General features: G+C 38.2%; 6 protein-coding genes and 1 long non-coding RNA gene across 9 annotated transcripts in view; 3 read left to right on the forward strand and 4 right to left on the reverse strand.

Moving 5' to 3' along the window:
• Positions 1–20,915, forward strand: part of LOC137579259 (ADP-dependent glucokinase) — an 84,647-nt gene extending 63,732 nt beyond the window's left edge. Inside the window, exons 3-6 of one of the 2 annotated variants that reach the window (XM_068292970.1) lie at positions 18,592–19,058; positions 19,117–19,281; positions 19,340–20,066; positions 20,129–20,915. In XM_068292970.1, coding sequence (XP_068149071.1) covers positions 18,682–19,058; positions 19,117–19,281; positions 19,340–20,066; positions 20,129–20,380 — 1,521 coding nt within the window. In that variant the 5' untranslated portion in view covers positions 18,592–18,681 and the 3' untranslated portion in view covers positions 20,381–20,915. Of the gene's footprint in view, positions 1–18,244; positions 19,059–19,116; positions 19,282–19,339; positions 20,067–20,128 lie in introns of those variants that run through there. The other variant, XM_068292969.1, reaches the window with a different exon arrangement.
• Positions 807–2,263, forward strand: LOC137579357 (uncharacterized). Its single transcript, XM_068293095.1, has 2 exons — positions 807–1,238; positions 1,301–2,263. Exons 1-2 carry the CDS (start codon positions 864–866, stop codon positions 2,249–2,251), a joined length of 1,326 nt encoding a protein of 441 aa, XP_068149196.1. The 5' UTR covers positions 807–863; the 3' UTR covers positions 2,252–2,263.
• Ir76b (Ionotropic receptor 76b) lies at positions 2,427–5,300 on the reverse strand. The gene is made up of 5 exons (XM_068292472.1): positions 4,730–5,300; positions 4,325–4,664; positions 3,946–4,139; positions 3,205–3,506; positions 2,427–3,142 (listed from the first exon to the last, which is right to left on the reverse strand). The coding sequence occupies exons 1-5, from the start codon at positions 5,180–5,182 to the stop codon at positions 2,488–2,490; spliced, it is 1,944 nt and encodes a 647-aa protein (XP_068148573.1). The 5' UTR covers positions 5,183–5,300; the 3' UTR covers positions 2,427–2,487.
• On the reverse strand, positions 6,176–6,776 carry LOC137579278 (uncharacterized). Of its 2 annotated transcripts, none has more exons than XM_068292998.1 (2): positions 6,685–6,776; positions 6,176–6,602 (listed from the first exon to the last, which is right to left on the reverse strand). In XM_068292998.1, exons 1-2 carry the CDS (start codon positions 6,719–6,721, stop codon positions 6,256–6,258), a joined length of 384 nt encoding a protein of 127 aa, XP_068149099.1. In that variant the 5' UTR covers positions 6,722–6,776; the 3' UTR covers positions 6,176–6,255. The 2 variants fall into 2 exon arrangements, with proteins under 2 accessions (XP_068149099.1, XP_068149098.1); XM_068292997.1 differs by having other exon boundaries at positions 6,176–6,605; positions 6,685–6,751.
• On the forward strand, positions 7,884–10,271 carry LOC137579287 (uncharacterized). The gene is made up of 3 exons (XR_011032794.1): positions 7,884–8,139; positions 8,216–9,239; positions 9,296–10,271. It is a non-coding gene; the product is annotated as an uncharacterized lncRNA (long non-coding RNA).
• Positions 11,898–15,487, reverse strand: LOC137579045 (phospholipase B1, membrane-associated). The gene is made up of 4 exons (XM_068292722.1): positions 15,205–15,487; positions 13,423–13,633; positions 12,468–13,265; positions 11,898–12,404 (listed from the first exon to the last, which is right to left on the reverse strand). The coding sequence occupies exons 2-4, from the start codon at positions 13,624–13,626 to the stop codon at positions 12,129–12,131; spliced, it is 1,278 nt and encodes a 425-aa protein (XP_068148823.1). The 5' UTR covers positions 13,627–13,633; positions 15,205–15,487; the 3' UTR covers positions 11,898–12,128.
• Positions 20,916–21,138: 223 nt separating the features above from the next.
• Positions 21,139–23,165, reverse strand: LOC137579258 (delta-1-pyrroline-5-carboxylate dehydrogenase, mitochondrial). Its single transcript, XM_068292968.1, has one exon. It carries the CDS (start codon positions 23,051–23,053, stop codon positions 21,326–21,328), a length of 1,728 nt encoding a protein of 575 aa, XP_068149069.1. The 5' UTR covers positions 23,054–23,165; the 3' UTR covers positions 21,139–21,325.
• Between the last annotated feature and the right edge of the window lie 82 nt (positions 23,166–23,247).

The raw sequence follows: 23,247 nt of genomic DNA on the forward strand, positions 1-23,247 counted from the left end.
CAAAAAAGAGACAGGTCTAGCCACCTACAAGGATCTTAATCGTGTTTCAAGCCAGATGACTGGAAACTTAGCAAATAGATTCATATAAATACATATGCCCATGTATATCTTGATATACCTCTCTTACCTCTTAAATAACGTTTCAGTATATAAGCCTTTTTTCATTTTGTCCATATGGATATCGAGGGGTAGAAAAGAAAGAAAATTTGATTATCGTAAAGCCTGGGCAGAGACGACTTTGTCGTAGTTGTAGTCGTTGTCGTCGTCTGGCGTTGGCGTTAACTAATGGCCCTTGAAATGGCAAAAGGCATTGGGCAATTGACTCAGGTCTCTCTCACGCTCTCTCTCTCTCTCTCTCTCTCTCTCTCTCTCTGTATTGCCCTGGAGAGTTTCGCGAATGCGTCTGGGCACGTCACCATCATGACGTCAGACTGACGTCAGTGGGCATATTGCCAAAATAATAATAAGAAGATGGAGCAAAAGCAACAAAAATAAAAAAAGAATATGTATGTATGTAGAAGTGGAAGTGAGAAAATTAAAGAGAAAAGAGAAAGTGGAAGTGAAGAGGGCAAAGGACAAACAGAGACTAAAAGATAAAATGTCAGCCTGGATGCTGCTGTTTAGCTTAAATGCTCTTGAAGTGTCGAATGAGGTGGGGAATTCGTATGGGTCATTAGGGAATTATTAGATACATAGATCAATTTTTAAAAGAAGAACAGACTATTGGCAATACTATCTGTAGTAAATGTAAGGCTGACAACCCTACTAGTAGGTTGCCCTTGGCAACGTTTGGTTTTCTGTTTTATTTTATCAATAGACTTGTTAGAAAACCCAAACGCAACACACATACACCCACACACAAAATGCCTTTACTGGAGGCACCAACGGAATATTTGGAAACCTCTCCAGATCATTCCTTGCAGGCTGAATTACCCATTTTGCTGGCTGCCCCAGGACCAGCGGCTTTGGCCCAATTGCGTATACCGCCAGCCGAAGTGCGCTTGAATAACTTGCACCAACAGCAGCAGCAGCAGCAACATCAACCATTTGCAGCAGTTGCAGCACAGCTGCAACAAACGCCACAGCGGAATAATCGTCGCTTGATTTTGGGACGTAGAAATTCATTTGATCGTGATGTACCCATTGTGGAGGAAACTCAACATTTTCCAGCCTTTGTGCATCTATTGCCAGTTGTGTTGCCCACACAGGCGCCAGAACCTACGCTCGATGAGCTGCTGGTGAGCTGGTTGCACTTGCACATTTCACTTTCACCCAAGAACCTAATGCGAACATCTTACAGCGTCGCGTCACCCAACGCACTGACTTGGATCAAGTGGAGACAGTGCGTCTTCGTGTGATTTCCTATACCATAAGTCTATCGCGGCTATCCCTGTTCATGCCGCGGCTGCAGCATTTGGATTTAAGTGGCAGTGTCCTGAGCTCATTACGTGATCTGGGCTATGGTTTGCTGCAACTCAAGCACCTGAATATCAGCAATTGTGGCTTGAATAGTTTTGATGGAACAAGCGGTTTGCCAGGTCTAAGAGTTCTAATTGCCGATGGCAATATGATACAGCGTGTGGGTCCATTGGCTGAATTGGCCGAATTGCAAGTGCTGAAGGCTTGCCACAATCGCATCAGTGAACTTGGTTTACTCTCCTTTTTGGGCCTATGCCCTCAGCTGAGAGAAGTGGAGCTTTTGGGTAATCCTGTTTGTCGTTTGCCACTCTATCGAGCCACTTTGAGACGCAGTGTGCCTTCCCTACAGATGCTTGATGGGCAATCTTTTAATGTGGCCCAAGCTAATGAGCAGCCCGCAGCGGAGCACTCAATTTTCTCTCCTTCCAATGAGGAGGCACAATCTTCACTTTCAAGTGAGGCTTCTTCCAGCAGTGAATCAATTGCCACACGTCCCGCAACAGCCCCACAAAATCATAATAACAATTATCCCTTATTGGACACACCGCTAAGACCAACATCCGCTTTGGTGTCTCTTAATGTTGGTCATCGTCAGCAGCAATTATCTGCCATAAACTCAACACCGGTGGCTGGTTCGGTTTTGGGCTTGGTGCGTCAACGACGACGACGCAGTGGTCATGCCTGGGTTAGCTCCTCCTCAAGTGGTTCCTCGTCGAATGCCTCATCGGTTATGTCAACGCGTGCTCCCTCAATGAGCTCTTGCTCTTCCAATAGCAGCCTTGATTTGCACTCAGCTAATTATAGTTTTAATCCACGCACAACATTGGATTAGTTCAAAAGCAAGGACAGATTACAAATAAATATACCAAAAAATGGCATAGCCAAGCACCAAGCAAATTGTTTTTGCAATTTCAAAGTGTATTTTATTTAATATATGTATATAAAAAAAGATAGAGAGAGAGTTAGGACCCAACAGATCAATTGTCTACGTCTACGTTATGGTGAGCATTTATGTGTAAATTACAACTAAGAACAATTAGAAAAAAAACGCAACAACATTCCGATCATCTATTCCGTGTACGTATACTGAAAAAGAGCAGCTGATGGTGATCGTACGGGAATCAATTGGCTTTGACCATTGGGATTGCGAAAGACCATATAATCACGACCATTGATAAAGCGACGCACTCCACCGCCCATGGCACCGCCAGCGCCAACTCCATTCGGATCACCGTTACCCAATAAAATACCTTGACCGCCATGTCCCACTTGGCCAACAGCATGTCGCCAGCGATGTGTATTATCGCTTCCTTTAAAGATACTCTGATAAGGCGGCGGTGGGGTAACATTCTGGCCATGTGTGGAGTTGCCCAATAGCTGTTTATTGCCACTGCCACTGCTGCCATCCAAGCGACGAAAGCTGCGAAACCAGCGTGAAGATGGCTTTATCGACTGGCCATTGGGTGCTCGTCCAATGCCATGAGTTGCCCATTTATTGGCATTTGCCTCCTGGCGACTATTGATAAAACGGCATATCAATTCGGTGGTGAATACAGCCAACGATGTGGCAAAACCAGCCAGCATAATGTAATAGGTCATCATTAGATCGCCATTACGCAATTGTCGCTCGGTGCCGCCCAAGTCCTGTGGACAAATCTCAGCACTGGGCAAATCTTTGGCCGACAAGTGTTTCACAATGCCCGATTCCACTAGATTCAAAAGTCTACATAGAAAATTTTCCATAGAAATATTTGTAATTATGTTTTAATTTTTCTCTATACTCACTCTGGATCGAAAAGTACACTTAGGTTTGAACCAATGGGATAGGCAAACGAACGTTTCTTTTTCAAAAACGGCTCCTTGGCCATGGCAAATGGACAATGAACCTTTTCATTATTATAACTTATCGTTTTGCGATACAAATAGTCCTGATAGAGCATTATATTGATTGCTGGACGGTCACGTACAAACACATAACCATTTCGTTCCACATAATTTTGCAAATTGTATGTATCATTGCTGGCATCCGAGAAAACTGCATAGTTATTGTTTATCATGCGGCTCAGCATGGATAGCGATTCGTTTGTCTTGCACATGGGAAAAGAGATTAAAGTATTAAATTGGATATAATTCGATTTAATTTTTCTGCTAATTAAATTATAATTTATGTAAATATGAGGTAATTATATCAAAATCTGATTCTAAAAACGCAACCCTTATCAGGGTAAAAGACCATAATCTACTTTACATGATGTTGATGAATTTTGAAAGCTTTTTTTGACTAGTCTGATTACTGCTGATCAGGCAGAGATTATATTTATAGTTCATTTAACTAAACCTTTTTGAAGTAAATCAAAAACTTGCCGTTATCCGGATTGGGATCAATCTTGCCAATTCGTTTCCGTTTCATTTAGCTTCAATTCGCAACTACGAATATGACAATATGATAGACCCATAGCTGTCTAGAACTATTGCTGTAATTGTCTTTCTCAGAATGAGGTGGAATGTGTCGATTATTTTGCTCACCGTTCTTATGGCATATTCAACGCCTCCTCCACGTATAGACACAAAATGTTTATTCTTGACCAAAATATCGTTTACCGTATTATATGGTAATGTGAATTTCGAGAGCGTTAGAAACGCGGTCAAATTTGCGGTGTAGAAGGAGGTTAAAATCGTTATGAATATCCACCAAGTGGCAAAGAGCAATCGTGTCGAGTCTGCAAGTGAAGAATGGAGATTGGAGACGGATAATGGATGGTTAGTGGGTGGGTTTAATACTTTGTTAATTGAAACGACAAACGCTAAGATTGTTGCATGTGCATTTCCCATTACTGCTGCTCGATGATGCCTATCTGTGCATTAGGGTTAATTGCTTTGCCCTTTGTTGGCCACTGGGACTTACCTGCAATGGGTGATAGAGTGCTACCTTGTTTCATGAGAGCTCCATACACAAACCAGGCACAATGTCCCAATGAATATGGATGTTGTTCTTTATCGCCAGTCAAACGATTGCGTATAATGATCAGAACATATATTATCGGTCCAACAACCAGCAACGAGACAAATATCAATATCCAAACCCAGAAATCAAATGGTGCCAATAGGCCAGAGCCACTAGCCGATTCCCTTGGACGTTGCATGACCATTATCCATTCACCCTCATCCAATGTGGTTGCAGAATAATACACAAAAGATCGCTGTTCCGAGAGTGAAGGTATAAAAGCAGCTGCCAAGTCAACTTGCTGTCAAACACCAAATAATTAAACATAACAAATAATTGCAAATGGGAAATCAAATGACTGCTCACACTATTGTTAACCATCTCGATAAGACTACGATCATAGTCTGTGGGTGAACCAATGATGTTATCCTGGGGGACAAACACCTCGTAGGTGAAATTGAATTTCTTTCGCAAAAAATCAATGATCTGAAATGAAACTCCATGACCGATACGTGTGCCATTATCAAGTAGCTCGGTGTAACTCAATGGATAATCCTCCAATGTGGCAATACGCAAATGTTTGCCATTAATCCAATCCCTCATGTCACTCAACTTGCGTTTCTTTCTCAATATAACCTCCAGAGTTTCCACAGGAGCATCCTCATCGAGACCGACACCGCCAACAACGAGTGGAACTTCGGTAATCATATTCCCATCATCATTCAATTGCACAAGATTTGTGGGTAATGTTTCGTTTTGCATTGGTGGACAGCCAATGCATAGAGCCGCAGCCACCATCAATTCAATTCCATTTGCCATAGTTAATCTTTAATGATCTTTAGAGAGTTTAGATAAATTCTTGTGATTTTTTACGCTTTCGCATAATGCACAATTGAAAAGTTTTTGTGGATTTTAGTAGCTGTAGCTAGAGCGACGCTTGGTGTGCTACTAAAAACCGACAGGTTTTTTTTCATTTTTATTTTGTTAGTTTCACTGTGGACATTTTGAATTACATTCACATATACCAATGTATGCATATTGACCACGCCCAACCTCTACACCACAGTTAGTAATATGTAAATATGGCCCATGCATGCCTCGAGCCACATCAAATACAATTAAGAATAATGACAAGTGCAAACATGGAACCAGTAAACCACCCAATCCCTAACCCAATTCCAATCCCCCTTCACCCTCTGTTCATTCAACAAAGATTGGAGGCTTTGATAGAAGTCCTATATCAACACATAGACTGTCCGGGTTGCCTGGCTGGCTAATGAGCCAAGTAGTTGCTTAAGAAAAACAGAATTAGAATAAGAAAACACCCACCTACTAAATATATACAATTTATTGTATGTACTTCAATTGGTTCAAGTCCAAATCAAATGGGTTAGACAATATGTATGTACCTGGGGCCATTCAAGGTCGACGTAATTCCCTTTGAGAAATATCACAATTCAACTAAATTGAATCGATTTTATATAAGTCGGTATATTTAATTGCATGTCCAACACATTCTTGCATTCACTTACAAATACTATTAAATAGATGATAATTCAAACATGTCCCTTAACTGACTAGACGTATGGTTTGTCTGCTCTTAATATCGTGCTATATTCCTCTCCTTGCACATTCCAGTTTAGTTAAGATCATTCTTCTCAGAGTACACACATTGTAAATTTATTTATTTCTAAATATATTTATATGTATTTATTGCAAAGTCAAGGGTTGCCATTATGACTCAAAAACTTTTTAAAATTTAAAAAGTTTCCCCATAATGTACTCTAAAAAAAAGAATAATACAACAATTGCTTCATTAACTGTCCTTTTTATTTACAACATTTATATACAAATACGTAGCCATTCGGAAGTTGTTAATTAGCGTTTGGTTTTCAACCAAATCGACTAGAACTATCTAGAACTTCATTACTACTGGCGCCACTAGTAAATGAATTTTGATTACATTTGCAATCTTCGCCATCGATGCGACCCTTGCCAGAGGTAAGGATACGCATGCCCTCGGCAAATTTGGGAAATCCTGACATGGTCTCTTTCAATGTGGTCATCATAACAGGCAGATACATAAAGAAATCTTTGAAATGTCCGACCACAGTGTGATAGTCAACACCTCGACCAACACCACCCACTGAGTTTTGATAGTTGCCATCGATGTCTATGTCATTGCCAGCTGATGATGATGACGATGAATACGAAGGTAGGCAACTGCCGTGGTGTAAAACTGCTAAAACGACAGAATGTGTATTGTGTTATGTCAATTCCAAGTTTCAAATTTGCTGATGCGACTTGAGTTTGAACCTCACCCAACATGAAAACAATTGCGACAGTTTGATATTGCATTTTTACGGTCAACCTCTTTAACGAACAATAACTTTCTAAATGCTTTAAATCTTGATATGGGTATGAGTTATATATAAGATTTCTTCGTCGTGCATAGTAAGCAAAAAAATTTCAAGAATAATTCTCTTGTTTTCTGATGCCTTTTCACGCTGAGCTGGCAAAAAGAAAATAAAACAAAGACAACAAAAAAATGTGAAACTTTTGCTCAAAAATTTAATTACCAATGTTAACCCAAAGACCTTATAGTTTTTATTGTAGGGTTAATTGCAGTTGAAAATGCTTTATTTACCAATAATCCAAATGAAAAAACTTTGAAATATAAACAGACATTTTTCAAAACTATTTAAATAGTATTAGAGATTCTTTAAAATTATTGAATCAAGCCCGTGGATAGTGTAACTCAAGAACCACAACTGCAACACCTTTTTTTGAATTTTGTTTTCTTGAGCGGTTAGCTATTTATCGAGAGCATTTCGATAATTATCGATAAGTAAACCACAGAGCTGTGATTTGCAAATGAACTAGATTCAAGTTTGATTCAAAAATTGTTAAACTGTAAACTACTTAAATAATACCATGTTCTAATAAAATTTGAACTACCTTTTAATAGGATCGAATTGTAATCAAAGAATAACAAACTAACTCTAATTGCTTTACACGCAGAGACCATTTCATTCGTTTTAAATTTAATAATATAGACAACAATTAATATAGAACTAGATATCGATAGAATAATTTGCACATTAAACTTAAGCGACGACTTTGAAATACCCTGTCTTTATACATATAAAGAAAAACTTGACCAAACTAACCAAATAATATTTTATTTGTGACACATATGTATATCTATCAATTTTCGACAAATTTCTTTTACTAATTAAGTGGTTACATCTAAAATTCATGTGAATATGTTTACACCAAAAATGCTGTGAAAGTTGTTGATTTCTAACAATTAATTTAGCTTAGAACATATTCATAGACTATCTTATTTACTCCACAAGAAACAACCGTGCTGGCAATTCTCAGGCTGTTTCCTTGGTTTTAAGGACACCAATATACCATTTCATGTCATCCTGTGTACAGGGCATCAGCGTCTTGGAACTAGATTGCGATGGTCGATTGAAACAACACATTCAGAGTATCGTAAAACGTAAGAATGTCCATGTCCATCAGAGTGAAGCAAAGCGCTGTTTGGGTGCATTTCACGAAAACAAGCAATAAAAAAGCATTTTGCAAAATATGCAAAAAATCGCTAAGCATCAAAGGAGGTTCCTATGGCAATTTAAGTCGCCATCTTAAAACGCAGCATCACAGAATTGTTGTAAAGGTTCCCACTGATAATTCGTCATTATCAACATCGCATGGACAACAACAAAGCCGGCAAGAGAATTTGATTGCATCTGTGCAACGGCAATATGGTATATAAGAGAGAAGCCATTTAATTTCTCTTCGAATTCTATGAAGTCATTCGGATAACTCTTTTTTTTTTTGTAGGCGATCCACTACTGGTAAATGAAGCCACGTTAAGCGACAACGCTGACTGGAATACAACGGATCCTGATATGCAGGCTTATGATAGATTTAATAGTTCTGGTCTAGTTGAAACGGAAATCAAAGTTGAGGCTGATGACCAGGAAACGGAGGATGCCACGACCACTCCGGTTTATTTACAACGACGAAAAAATGACTATCAATCTCATGAAATGACACCATACGAACGGACCATGATTAAATTGGTAAAAGAGCGTACAAGAACCATTGAACGCATTGCCACAAAACGTCTAAATGTACTGCAACGAATGGCCGATGATAATGCCAGTTATCACACAAAAATTTTCGATTTATTGGCCAACAAAATTCAAATTGTCAGCTTGCCCAACAATTTAAAGTAATCTAAGTAGGCTAGGAAAATTCAATATGACCTAAAGCAAGGGCGTGCCGAAAACTCAATCATTATTCTATACTCCGTTTATAAGGACAGCAACAAACCTAAGGAACAAAATGAGCAACATTATTAATAAAATAATACTAGATAACCCGAGACCGACCATCAACATTGCCGACCTTTGTGAAGATTTTTGGCACTTACTATTCAAATATCTACCCTTGGAAGACCAGCTCAATTTGGTCAAAGCCATCCCACATCTGAAATGCATTTGCTTAAGCAAGAACAAGAATCTGCAAGTTTTAAGCACCAAGGATTTATCACTTCGAAGTGTCCTCGTAGTCATAAAGTGGTTTGGCCCCTATGTGAAAACTCTTGAGGTCAATGATGGTTTTTCCAACAGTGATCGTTGTAAATGTCTCAGAGATGTGCTAAAGTATTGTTCGAATCTTGAAACAATTTCATTTAAAGGGCCCATAACCAAAAGCTTGGCACATTATTACAAAAAAATCGAATCGCTACATTCAATGCATTTGCATTATCATGAAGATTCAGACGAATGTGTCTTGCAAATGTTTGGTGAAGTACCGTTGTTGAAATGTCTGAAATTAACTAATTTTGGTCTACCGGAATGTAAGTTTTTTCGTTCAATTATGTGCACATTAATCGCCTATAACATTACGTTTCAGTGCAAAAACTTAATGGTGTGGACAAATTGGAGACTTTGATACTCGCTGGTTTTTTGCCTATTGATGCTAGTCATCGCGAACTTTGCAAAGACATCGTAGAACGTATTGGGATCTCTTTGCAATTGGACCAGTGGCATGCTTTTCCTTTTGCGATCGACGAAGAAATGAGTGCTAATATACCATATTTTCCGAGTCTAAAAACATTAATTATTAATTCAAATGCGATAAACCTACGAGTTATTCTCGAGAATAGAGCCCAATATTATGCAAATCGCTTGGAGAAATTGCATTATTTTGCTAGAACCGAGATGGCAAATACTCAAATAATTGGTCAATTGGTAATGCTTAAGGATCTTGCATGCCTTCCTACTAATTCTAAGACCATTCAATGTTTATTACAATTGAAGCAACTAAAACGCTTTAGCGTTGCATTTACAATTGATTTTACCAATCTTGATTATGATGTCTTATCTTTGGTTCAACAAAATTGTCAGACGCTTGAATATCTCAATGTCAGTTTCTGTAAGACTTTTACTAATCAATTTGTCTACAAATTGTTAGATTTATTGAAAAAGAAGATAAACCTGCCGGCAATTCCATTTGAACTAGTAGCTAAGGGCACCAGTATCGATAGCAATATAATGAATATGGTCGGTATACTATAATCCATAATAGGTATTGAAATTGTTAACTTGCTTTCATTTCAGCTGGGTGACAATGCAAAACTAATTGCTATAACAATTTAAATATCAAAATTATTTGAAAAATGTTTTTATGATTTTCAAAAGACCACAATGGACCTAATGATGTACATATGTGTATTTTGTGACAAATATTTTGTGTCAATGAACTTTGTAACTTAATTTTAGGATAAAACAATGAAACTAATCATATCACAATCACAACAGATACCAAAATTAAACCTTACGCAAATCAAGCCAAAGTAATATGTAAAAATATATAGAAATATTCCACCTGTCAATATGTATTTTTATTTTGTTTGTAATTGATTTGAAGCATTTGTCAATATATGCTTTTATTTTGTTTGTAATTGATTTTAAGAACTTGTAATGCATAACAATTATAAATGCCAAGAGCAATTCAATGTCCGGATTCCATTTATTTAGCCATCAATATATGGAATATTTATTAATCAGATATTGGCAAGAAAATGGATAACTGACTGTTGCAATTAAACTAATTACCCATTGGAAATTCTAAACAAACGATTGCTGAAGGTGCTATACCCTACCTACAAATGTTATTAGAAAGTGTCGCCAAGTACTTGGCTAAATAAATATGCCCTTTTTTCTGGTTTAACTTGTAGAAAGTGTAATTTAAACTTTTGAAATACTGACCTATATTAAATATGTACATATACATATATGCATCTATCATATGTTAAAACTTGTTGATCATGTCGAGTAATTGAAAACCTGATCTTAATTGGGATTCACAGCAAATCCAAAATGGAAAACGAGAAAAACTAATACATATACTCCGCTCTCTGAGCTAGCTCTCGCAAAAGTTCAAAGTCATTGTATAAAATATGCAATGGTTGACCTTAACCTTAACCTTAAGCTTAACCGTTGACCAAGTTACATCTGACAATGAGGTGAAAATACGTTAATTCTATAAATAATTTCAACTCTTTCTCTCTCTCTGTTTCTTTTTACATTTCGCACTGGCACGCGAAAGCGTTAAAGATAGGGCGTTAAATTATGTATGTGTGTGTGTGTGTGTGCGTGAGTGGGGGGAAAAGAGGCGTGCCAGTTATGGCAAGTGGTCCATTAAGAACCAGAAACACGTACGACTCACATATATAACCAGAAACCCGCAAGCGTTTCAAATTAAGTAACAATTAATGAGCCAGCCTTTTTATGCATGTTTCATGCGTATACACGGATCACTTGCTCAAAAATGATGAGGCAAAAAAAATATTAAACAAATCAAATTGTAACAATTTTTATGATTGAACCGCCACACGACGATGCCACAAAGAGACAACAGTTAATACTAGGGTGACTCAAGAGAAAATACTTCAACAGAATGGGTTTGAAAACGACTTTTATTGTATCTTGTATGTATATATAAAGATCCATAGCCAGTTTTCTCTAGGCTTAAATATAGTTTTTCCGAAGCTTTAACACAGTTTTCCTCAGTTTTTCTTTCAGACTCTAACTTTGCCAAACTCTTGTAGGCACATTGTGAAATCCATTTTGATTTGGGTGGCTGCCCCGTCCTAAAAATAATGTCTATTTCAATATAAATTAATAATCATTTATTTTAAATATTATCAATTAAAAATCAGTTAAGATTTCACCCATCACAATGAATCGACAATATGAGCTTTCTGTTTTTTGTTCTGTTCTTTTGAATAAGTGAATATAGTGAGTCACCCTATTGACTGACTCATTTGGTATGTATGATATGTATTCGGCATATACTTCAGAGGCAAAACTCCGAATCTTCTGCACACGCGTTGTCTCTTCCCTTTAACGATCCGGGTATGGGATATGGAAATTTGCCAACATACCACGCCCTTACATATAATGTCATCCCCTTAACATAATTTACATAATTTTTTTTTTTTTTTTTTTTTTTTTGCTGTTTATTTGCATAATTCATTTGCCAAGATGTGCAATTTTCATAGAATATTTACTTAGATCTAACATGGCGCTAATTTTTGTATACATAATCCACATAGAAACCTAATATATGTTATGTAGTATGTATGTATGTTTGTATGTACATATATAGGAAGACTTACTTAAGTATCACAGGGAAGATATTTGAGTTTGGACGGAGAACTGTATATACTTATATCTATAGACTAGATCACAAAGTCAGAGCGACTATTCTCTCTGGTTATAAAATACGGACGCTTCTCGCTGGGGCAATGGAATTTTTCAAAGAGTTGTGTGCTAAAGCCACTCTTCTCATCGGGCATTTCGAGCATATTATTCCACACGGAATTGGCAGCAGCCGCATGACCACGCTGACTGAGATGAAAGCAATCCTCGGAAAAGAAACGAGTGTCCGTTTGTCCCGAACGTGTGCGAGGGAAATCATGAAATTGCGAGAATGGCTGCACATTGATAGTGAAAGTCTAAGGAGCAAAAGAATACGAAATCAATCTAATGAAATCTATACTTATTGATGATTTACTCACCTCCGTATTGAACTCCTCACGATTGGCAATCTCATAGTCCTTGGCTATCCAACGTTTCATAATGCCCTCCATGTAGTCCAAATGCTCTTTGGGCTTCGCCAGCAGGCAGGGACATTCGAAACGTAAAGTGCTATAACAAACTGGCGGCAGACCCGTAAGATTTGTTAGAAATCGTAAATTTGGCGCTGGCACAATGTTCAACATTAGACGTGGCACATTATCCCTGAGATAACGATAGGTCTTTAGCATATTCTGTTCATGCCATTTAACAGTTAATTCTGGTTCCGGATAATAGCATATATCCGTACAGAAATCATTGTTGCCAATGAATAGAGTTATCAGTTTCCAATCTCGCGTCATATTCACATTTGGATCGCGTTGCATGCGTTTCACCAAAACAGTGGCCATATATGGCATATCCCGGGACATGGCAGCCAATTCGGCGACATCGAAACGAGAAGTGCGATCTGTAGATAGACCGTCCTTAACGGCATAGCCATATAATTTGGGATTGAATTCCTTTAGAATATTGGGCAATGTGAGATACTTTCGCCAATTGTATTGTCCGCCAATGGACCAAACCACACCACGATTCTCAACAGTTACATGCAGAAGATTTGTGGCAAAGATGCCATTGCCAGCTGTCAATGAGTCACCCATGGCTCCAATCACATCAATATCGCCAGGACGCAAACGATGAACACTTGTTGGACGTTCTGCACTGCGTCGTCCTGGTCCATGTTCGGCATCACAGAATTGTAATAAAGCACGAGTGCGGGGATTCGATTTTTGGGTTTTCTACAGAAATATATGTACATAAATATGTTTATTAGGGGTTTTTTCTCTGAGTGTTTTTTTGGTGCAAACTTTGTTAATAAGAAACAAGTTTGTAAGCCATCGAATCGATCAAGCCACTGGACTTTCGTTTCCGTTATCTGCACGATGTTGGACTTACCCCTGCATTACGTACACGCTGCACGTTTTGTGGATCGTCACCAGAACGTCCGCTGAAGGCCAAACCCAGTAGACGGAGTGGTCGATAGGCATTCCTTAAAGCCACATCCAGTGAGGTGCGCTGTGATGTCACCAAGTCCAAGTCCAACGACATTAACATCAACAACAACATGGCCAGGAAAAGTAAAACTGAATTCGTTGACATGTTGACTCTAAAAAACGAAAAGAAGCAGAAAAGAATGGGGGCCAAGTGGCAAGATGTAAAAAGTGGGCATGTCTCGTTTTTCTCCCCCACTATCTCATTCTCTTTTGACTCTTGATTTCATTTGATGACGTAGTGCCTCGGCAACGACGTCCTCGGCACTGAACCAGTTCTTTGAAATATACCAACAAATACCTGGCCGTTACACCAGAAATCAAGCGCCAATCATCTTCAGGTTGTTAACCTTTTGTGGTCGTTGTTTTGTTTTTATTTTGCTTCTTTTTTTTTTTTTTTGCTTTTCTGTGATTTTATTTTGTCTTGGCTTATTTTAATATTTAGCGTTAAATATTTTATGCAAATTTTTTGAACAAATTCCTCAAGTTATTATTGTTGTTGTTGTTATTGGTATTGTTATTGTTTTTGTGCCAAAGTGACTAATCGATTTCGTAATTAACTAAAATTTATGAAATTAACGACTAACATTTTTTTTTATGATTGTGTTGAAAAAGTGAAGTGTTAACATTGACAAGACAATATTAAGAATACACAATTCTAGAACAATTCTTAGAACAATTTAACGGAAGAAGAAGAAAAAATAATCAGGATCTAGTTTTTTTTTTTTTGGATTTGGAATAGTCGGAATCTAAATTATAATCTTTTCGCTTTCGATTCCAACTAAAATCTGACCGCTCTGAGTTAGTTAAAATGAAATTTCTAATTTGGTTTGGAAATGTAAACTATTTAGTCTTCCAACGAAAATGCGCTTCATTCGCATTCAAATTGTAATTTTTTTCATCACCTCAGAATAATTTGAATTTTAAAACATTTTAGAAATGAAATCAGAGAACAGAGCAGACCTAATTAAGAAATAATCCATTTGAGTTGATTTCAAAACCACAAAACAATTCATTTAACGCTGCTTTAGCATTTGATATTTGAAATTTCAAATATAGTTAAATAGGTTTTGGAATTAAACTGGTTAATTAATGCATTTTTCATATGCGAATGCATTATTTCTATTTCCTTTTCCTTCTCTTCACTTTCTCCTATTGACTTGGACAAAAGAATGTGTGATGAGCCGGCAATTTATTTGGACTACAAACCAATTGTTCACTTTTAGCACTCTTTAATTAAGTTTCTAATCCCTGATATTTTTTACTTATCCCCGCAAAATATTCACTTCCTAGAAGATGTTCAATACCAGATCGATCGAGAGCACAGATAATCGACTAGAAGATATATATATATGTATAATAATAGACTTCTCTGTTTCTCAGGCGGAAGTAACGGAAGAGGTTCGAGTCAAATTGCCACGCGTTTGCACTAAATTTTTTCTTTTTAGAATCTCGACAGCGTGCTAAATCCAGTTGTGATAAAAGATTGATTTAAATATATTATCTGCTGACTGCGGCTGCTGCTGCTGCTGCTTCCTTTAAGCATCGCCAACAAAAGACTTAGGAAACAAGCGCACAAAATGGAACACACAAAACAGAAGAAGCAAAAAAAAAACAAAAATAAAACGCACACCAAACACAAGAAAAAAAAATTAACTATATATTTCATTTTGCATTGTATTATTACCTATATTTATTTACATATATATTTTTTGAAAGCTTCACTAATTGAGCACACCAACACACACATACACACAAAACGAAGGGGGAGAACACTTTTCACTTTTCAAATATTGCCAATTCTCTTGAGAAATTTGCAAATAAAATTTTTTCAATTTTTGAAAAAAGAAACTATTGAGAAACAATTTTGTAGTAGATATTTTTTTGTTTTTTTTTTTTTTTTTTTTGTTTTACTTTTCTATTTCTGTGTATTAAAGCACGCAGAGCGTGTGTGCGGCTGTGTCAATTGCTTAGAATCAACTGCTTGGTAGAATAACTGATTATGCTGATTTTATATATGTGGAAGAGAAGACCCCCCGAGCCAGAACCAGAGTCAGAGCCAGACCCCAAAGCAGGCCCAGACAGAGACACAGACACAGACACCGCCGACGCCGACGCAAGCAGCGGGCTGTTGGCGCAGTCGCCGGAATAACGATTTACGCATAGAATAAAATGAAATACAACTAAAAACAAAAGCAGCGGGTATCAGAAAAGAACAAAATAAAATACGACAATATAAAACATACATATGTACATATATATGTACGTACATACGTATCTTGGCTGACTCCGTTCACACTCACACACTCATACGGTGGAGGTGTTCATGAGGAGAGGGGAAAGGCGGACAGATGTAGACGACTACACGACGCGTCGTAGACTCAGCCGGTTAGTGCCTAGCACTCTGAGAACCGTACAAAATCAGTAAAAAACTTAAAAATAAAACAAAAATTCACTTTCATTCAGTCTGATAAAAATAGTCTCGATCCCAGCCAGAGCCAATAAGCCAAGTTGAAGCACTTGTTATGCGGGGAGCAACATCTTTAGCGGTTTTTCTTCATCCTCTCCAGAATAAAATCTGCAAACTCATCATCGTCATCAAAATGTCTTGACTCTGTTGGAGTCTAGAGTCCGAATCTTCTTCAGCATTTTAAAATCGGACACTTTTACCTGTTATCTGATTTTTATTTTTTTTTTTTTGTGGTTATCGTACGTGCTTTTCACCAGCTATTAGCCTCACTCAATTGGCTAAATTGTCATTGCATGGACGTAGCGTTTCGAGAGGGAAGGAAATGTCGCACAAATTATCTAAATTTAGGAGCATCTTAAATCATTCTCTACTTGGCTAGCATTGTAACAATGCAAATTTATTGCCATCCAATTCTAAAGAGTTTACATTAAATAGTCATTTAAAAATGATTTTTGAAAACAATCTACGAAAGTCAACCAAACAAAATTGTTTAAAATTACTTAACCTAATTCGTCAGTCTAGAAGCGAGATCTACTTGAAATCGTTATCTTGTTATCGTTAAGCCTATTCCCTTTTTGGTCTGCGCCTATGATTGTCATCATCATAGTTTTTTTTTTTTTTGTATTTTTTTGCGTCTCTGACAGGCAATTTATAGTTGCTAATTGGTTGAGCTGAACTGGTGTTGATTTTTATCACCAGGAATATCATAAAAATAGAATACACTTTGGACTGTAATGTTATACGGTTGCAAGCAATCGGCTCAAACTAACTATAAAACGATACACAAAAAGAGGCGAATCAAGAACAATACCTTCAGAGGACTCTTGCCATGATCAGAGACTTAATTTTTTTGTTGGAGTACACCGATTTCAAATGGGATTATGGGTTAGGAAAAGTGCCTATATAATTTCAAAAGTAATATATGTTTTTAAGTTTATTTAGCAAGCTAAAAATAGTTACTTAAATTGCCCTTCCCATTAAGTTAATCGATCGCTTATTGACAGACACTGAGACTTTGGATGGCCGGCCACATGTATGAGCCGATGATCATACTTCAACAGTTAATCTTTCATGAGATCTTCTTCTCCAGGCATGATGCTGCTCCTTCTCAGCTTGGTGCTTCTTGACAAACACTTCCTATACAAGTGCGATACAACTTCAACTACAACAACAACAACAACAACTGTGTACATACAATGAGCCATGCCCCTTGGTGATACTGTGCAATTGGCTAACCTTGTCTCAATATAATAATAATAACGGCAGGTTGGCAATTAAAGAGAAACAACGAAGAAGCAACAACTTGTTATAAATCAACCTCAACCTGTGGTGGGGTACTCCTCACACTCCCCACAACACTGAGACGTAGGGTGACGGGGCGACAACTAAAAATATAAAATACAATATACAAAAAACTACAACTAAAAAACAAAAAAAGAAACATGACAACTTTTTGTGGCAGCAGCAGCCACAGCAGCCTCCTCTTGGCCGGTCGTCTGGTTAATGATTTTGATGACGTAGGCAAAACTGTCAATTATCATATAAGTATGCTTGAAATGGATCCGCATTAATCGCCTAACTGTTTCGTTTTTTGTATTGTTCATTCCGTTTCATTTTGCCGCTTATTTCATAGGCCTAACATTTCAATTATGGCTTCGAGTGTTCTCAGTGACTTTCCACCTCTATGAAAGGATTAATAATGCATGACCATTTTGGTTGTTGCAAATCTTAAAACCAATTCAATACACCCTTCTAAGGAAGCGTATAAGAATGTAAATCGCTTAATACTTATATATGCATCGGCATACCTACCATATTTTAAGGTCGTTTACATAGGAAAATAGTTAATTGGCAGTAGAGATGTTAAATATCTATAAATAGACTTAAAAACCAAAGGTCCAGGCTCCATTTTCAAGGTTGCTGGTTTTAAGCTGATAGACTAGTTTTTGTTGCAGCAATTGTTGTGGGAGTGTTAGTATGTAGTAGGCGGTGACCAGTATAAACTGAGTAGTATTTAATATATTTAAATTTATTTCAACAATATTCCATGGTTGCTTGCAGTTGCTTGTTTAAATTAATTTTATTAACTTCAACTCAAGCAACAATCTGAAAATACAAAAATTTAAATTTGCCGCACACTTGCGGTAACTTGCCTCTGTTATCGAAATCGATATTGGTTATCGATAGTAACTGAAACTCACCGCTAAAGCGATTAACTCACCGCAGTGGCTCATTGACGGCTCAGAGAGTACGTATACGCAAAGTGAATTCACCGCTATATAATTGAATGTTTAATAAATTATTTATAATATCCGTTTGTTGTTGTTTTTGCGCCGTTTGCAATTCTTGCAATCTCTTAGTTTAGTTAGTGAATTATTAATGTTTTCTTCATACGCAAACTCAATAAGCCATGGAAAATAATCTAAGACAATGAAAAATATACATATATTGAAATATGTACAAAGTGATTTTTATTTAAAAACACAAAATGTGTAAAACTTAACACAAAGAAATTATTTAAATAATTGTGTAACATACATACAGACATCCCAAAATAAATGTGATTTGTTTGTTTGACACTCCCAAAAAAAAACAAATCAAAAGATAACAACAACACAAAAATACCGGAAAACAACAAGTTCAGAGACCGGGAAAAAGAAGAAGCAGAAGCAAACATTTACCCTTATCATCTCTATGGGCAAGATGACAGCTCTACGTTATATGAGTTGGATCACTGGATTCTCTGTATTCACTGCCTTTGTATCCATCATTTATCAGGCATTTCTCTCACTCCAAGCGCTCAATAGGACGACAGTTCTTCTAGCCGGTCTCTTGGCCTTGGAGAGCGGCCTGAAGAGAACGAATCTTGGCCCGGCACCCAAAGTGGCCATTGGCTATGGAGCCTGCACTGACTTACAAATAAATGCCACCGAATTCCTAGAGACATACTACAAATGGCGAGTACCGCAATCTGAACGAATGGCAGCACAATCTTCCATGGAAATTGTGAAAAATGAAGACGAATTGCTGCAATCGTTTGCCTATTATTTTCAAAATGGAGCAGCTGCAGAGTAAGTGCATCCTTTCCTCAGTAATCAGCAAGCAATAATGGTGTTGATATTCCATTAGACGCATGATGGCCAATAGAACGTTGTTCCAGCAATTGGTGGAGTACGCCAAGATTATGGGCAAGGAGCGCATACATTGGTATATGGGCGGAAATGCCCCCCTTATGGCTGTACGCTTCTTTATGGAGGGAGCCGATGTATTGCTCGGAGCGCACATGTCCAAAAAGTAAGTCCACAATGAATAATTCGCCTAGACATTAAAGGATATTTCATTTCTTTAACAGATTACGACCCTTGCTGCCCAAAGAGATACATTTGGCTGGTCATGAGATACCCGATGATGATATACATCTGATACTCGAATACAAAGCTGGCGATGGTTGGGGCCCTTATCGGGCGCCACGTGCCAATCGCTATATACTGCACAACGATAAGAATAATCCCCATTTAAGATCTGTCGAACAGTTGACCGATGCCCTTAAAGAATATCATCCTCAATTGCTGGTGGTCAGTGGCTTGCAAATGATGGATATGTTTACATTTCAACCCGGGGAACGGGAGGCTCGTCTTCAGCAAGTGAAATGGCAATTGATAAGTCAACCGAAAGACACATTGCATCACTTCGAAATGGCCTCGTATGTGGAATTGCAATTGTTGCAACAACTACAACAACTCGTGCTCCCCTATGTCGATTCTCTGGGCATGAATGAACAAGAGTTGTCCAACTTGCAGCAAGTTCTGTCCTACGGACGCATCACCATGGCCACCGATTGGAATCCACGTATTGCCATGACCCTGGATAAAATGCGACAAGTATTCATTAGTCTGTTGGAAGACTATGAACATGAACATATACGAGATGCCAAGCGTCGTCGGATTTCACGCATTCATGTCCATACATTGGCCTATCAGGCTATACTGACCATTACCAGATCGAAATGGAAGAATACAAAAGCAGCAGCAGCCAAGGCGGCATTGACTGCCCATCGTTATGTATGCAAATCTCAATTTGTAAGTACTCCCATACAGAATATGTTGATCTGTACTCAACTCGCTTCCCAATTCAAATTTAGATCAATCCCGAATCTGTGTTGCAAGTGCTGGATGATAGTTTTGCCACCTCAACCCAGGATCAGGCACCACGTATGCGTATAAATGCTGCTAATCCTGTACCCTGCTGGCAGGAGTATATCCAATATGGCGAAGACTTCCAACGCATCGAAGTTGAGATATGCGTTGCACCAGTTTTGGTATGCCGTGTGGCCAGAAAGACAGCTGGAGCTGGTGATAATATCTCTGCTTCAGGATTGGCAGCACAATTGTAGTGAATTTCGAACTGGAAGTTGCCACAATGAATGACTTGACCTCGGGACCGGCAAGACTGCTTTATACATACATTAAATAATATACAAACTGAAAGACTTTGCATACATATATACGGATATATGTATATATGTGAATTCCTTGTTGGAAAATCCCTTTAGATTTATATACTCTCAAGCATATTTAGCACCTTTAGTGACCTTAGGAACGCGTTACCTTCAAAATACATACATATAAACACAAAATACTGACGACGAAAATGCTCAAGACAACGATATTGATAAAATATATTATTGGCAGGCCTCCTCCACCACCTCCACCTCATCCTCCATCCCCTCCCATACATTTCCCACAAAAATAATGGCCTTAAACACATATCTAAAAAAGAAAAAAAGAGTTTTTGAGAAAGAGAGAAAGTTATTATTCCTATTCTTATGTATTATTAATTAAAATTACTTAATTGTGTTCCGAAATTTATTCCTAAAACGAAAAAAAAAAAAAGACACATCGAATAAACCTAGTCCTAAGTTTTGTAAATTGTTCTCAAATTCATTGATAAACCATTCATTCCTATTTACAATTTGTTTTGCGTGCACTTGGTTTATAAAGCTACAAAAACACAAAAATTAAGACATTGCATAAGGTACTTATATATATACATATATATATATATATATTATTCTATATATAACACTCTGGCATATGTGTAATAAAAATTCCTGTTGAATGCTTATAACGAATCTAATCAATGTCTATCAGATTAATTTTTACTTAACTTTATTATGCAAAAAATTTGGAATAATTAATGGTTAAAAACACAAAACAAAAGAAAAAAGGAAGAGAAAACTTTAGAATAACTTCTGTGTTCCTTGTGTCCGTCACTATTACTTGAAATTTTTTGTGTGTCTGTAAAAAAACAATAACATAATGAACTTGTTGTTTTCTCTCTAGGTACGTTTCTCGATGGAAAGTGGCACACTCATGGGATTATCGAGAGTCTCTTCGACCAGCATGGGTGAACTCCAACGCATAAGGAAATAGGCAGAACCAGATTTGTCATTTGTGCCCGACAAACGATTCCCACCAAATGGTGGAATGCCATCGGGATGCCCTGTGCAACGTTCATTCACATACAGATTGCTGGCCGACATGCGCAAGTGCTTCAGACAGTGGGAAATGATTTCGTCGCGTGAGGCAAATATGGAACCGGAGAGAGCGTATTTCGATTGATGGGCCACCAGTTGGAGGGCATCGGTTAGGGCATCATCAGCATAGACAAAAACTGGAAGAATGGGCCCTCCAATGGGTTCGCTTAGTAACGGATCAAGGGGATCTTGAGCTACGGCCAGGATTGGTGTTACGAAATTACCTACGCTGCGATCACAATTGCCACCGCATATAATTTCGATAGTATGGGTGAGTTTGGAGCGATTAATTAATTTCTCAAGACGTTCAAATGCCACACGATTGACAACAGGGCCCATTTTTGTATCCTTGGCCGTGGGATTGCCCACTTTCAGCTCTGCGATGGCATGGCAAAGACGCTCCTTTAGCTCCGGCCACAGGGAAGAGGGGACAAAGAGACGGGAAAGTGAATTGGTATATTGACCAGCAAAATTAAAGGCAGCATCCATTGTGGCCGAGCAGACGACATCCAATTTGGCGCTGGAGTGCACGAAATGGAAATTCTTCCCTTGACATTCAGCCGCCAGGCGGGGAAAGCATATATAACGATTCATTTTGTCGCCAACCAGTTTGTGGATACGACAATAGCCCTCAGCCGTGCCGTGATAGTTGAGGCCAGCAAAGTGAATAGCATCCGTGATTGTGTCCACGAACAAACGCTCGTTGGATGGTACAAAATTAAGCACACCCTTGGGCAAGCCAGCCTTACGGAAAGCCTTGTACACCAAATAACTTGACGATGCTACTTCCAATGCCGGATTCCACAGGACAGCGTTGCCCATTAGAACCGGGCTGAGAGCCAATCCTGTTGACAACGCCACCGACTCAAATGAAGCCATGGCAGCCACAAAACCATCTAGGGGACGCAAATGGAAGCTTGGAAAAATATTGACGTCGCCCGTAATATCAAAACGCAGTTGAGACAAATGTTCTAGATAATCGGCATTTGATCTCAGCGTATTAAGCAAACGGGACACATCATTGGAGGCATCTGACTCGGTTTTGCCTAGAGATAATATTAAATGAGCTTTCAATTCCATTGAATCGGATTCTATAATACTGGCCGCTTTACGCCAAATTGCCAGACGTTCTTCAGCGGGCACCGTACCCCAATTTCCTTGGGCTTCAAGCGCCGATTTGATGGCTTTTTCGATTTGACAACGATTCGCATAAAAGACACGTGCAATATGCTCGGAAATTTCATGCGGACAGCATACCTTTTGCATGTCCATGGTAAAGAACTCCTCACCAGCTACTACAGTGGGGACTTCAAGTGGTTTGCGGTGTGATTGAAGAATGGCATGATTTAAGAGCAATTCGCCATTCATTTGAATTTCTGGATCGGCATTCGGTGTTTGCTTGGACTGGTCCTTGTCCTTAATCTCCAATATTGCTGCCGGATGGGCTATCACCAGCTCACTGGTAATACCAGCTGCTCCCATATGGCGATATAGCGCCCGATTTACGATCGCTGAACCGAGTTTGAGCATCTCTTGATGAGAAATTTAGCGTTTGAACTGTGGAAATTGGGATCAACTTTTAGAAAAATAAAAGGTGTCACTGTGAAATATAGAGGCTTGGGATAGAGATTTAGTCAGAAAATGAAAACAAAACACAAAACGTTCACAGTTCTAATTTTCCGATATAGGTGTCCCAGAATTTGTAATTTGAATTTCGCGTCCAA

The sequence above is a fragment of the Drosophila tropicalis genome, unplaced genomic scaffold (assembly GCF_018151085.1).
Source record: "Drosophila tropicalis isolate 14030-0801.00 unplaced genomic scaffold, ASM1815108v1 contig_694, whole genome shotgun sequence".
Classification (NCBI taxonomy): Eukaryota; Metazoa; Arthropoda; class Insecta; order Diptera; family Drosophilidae; genus Drosophila; species Drosophila tropicalis.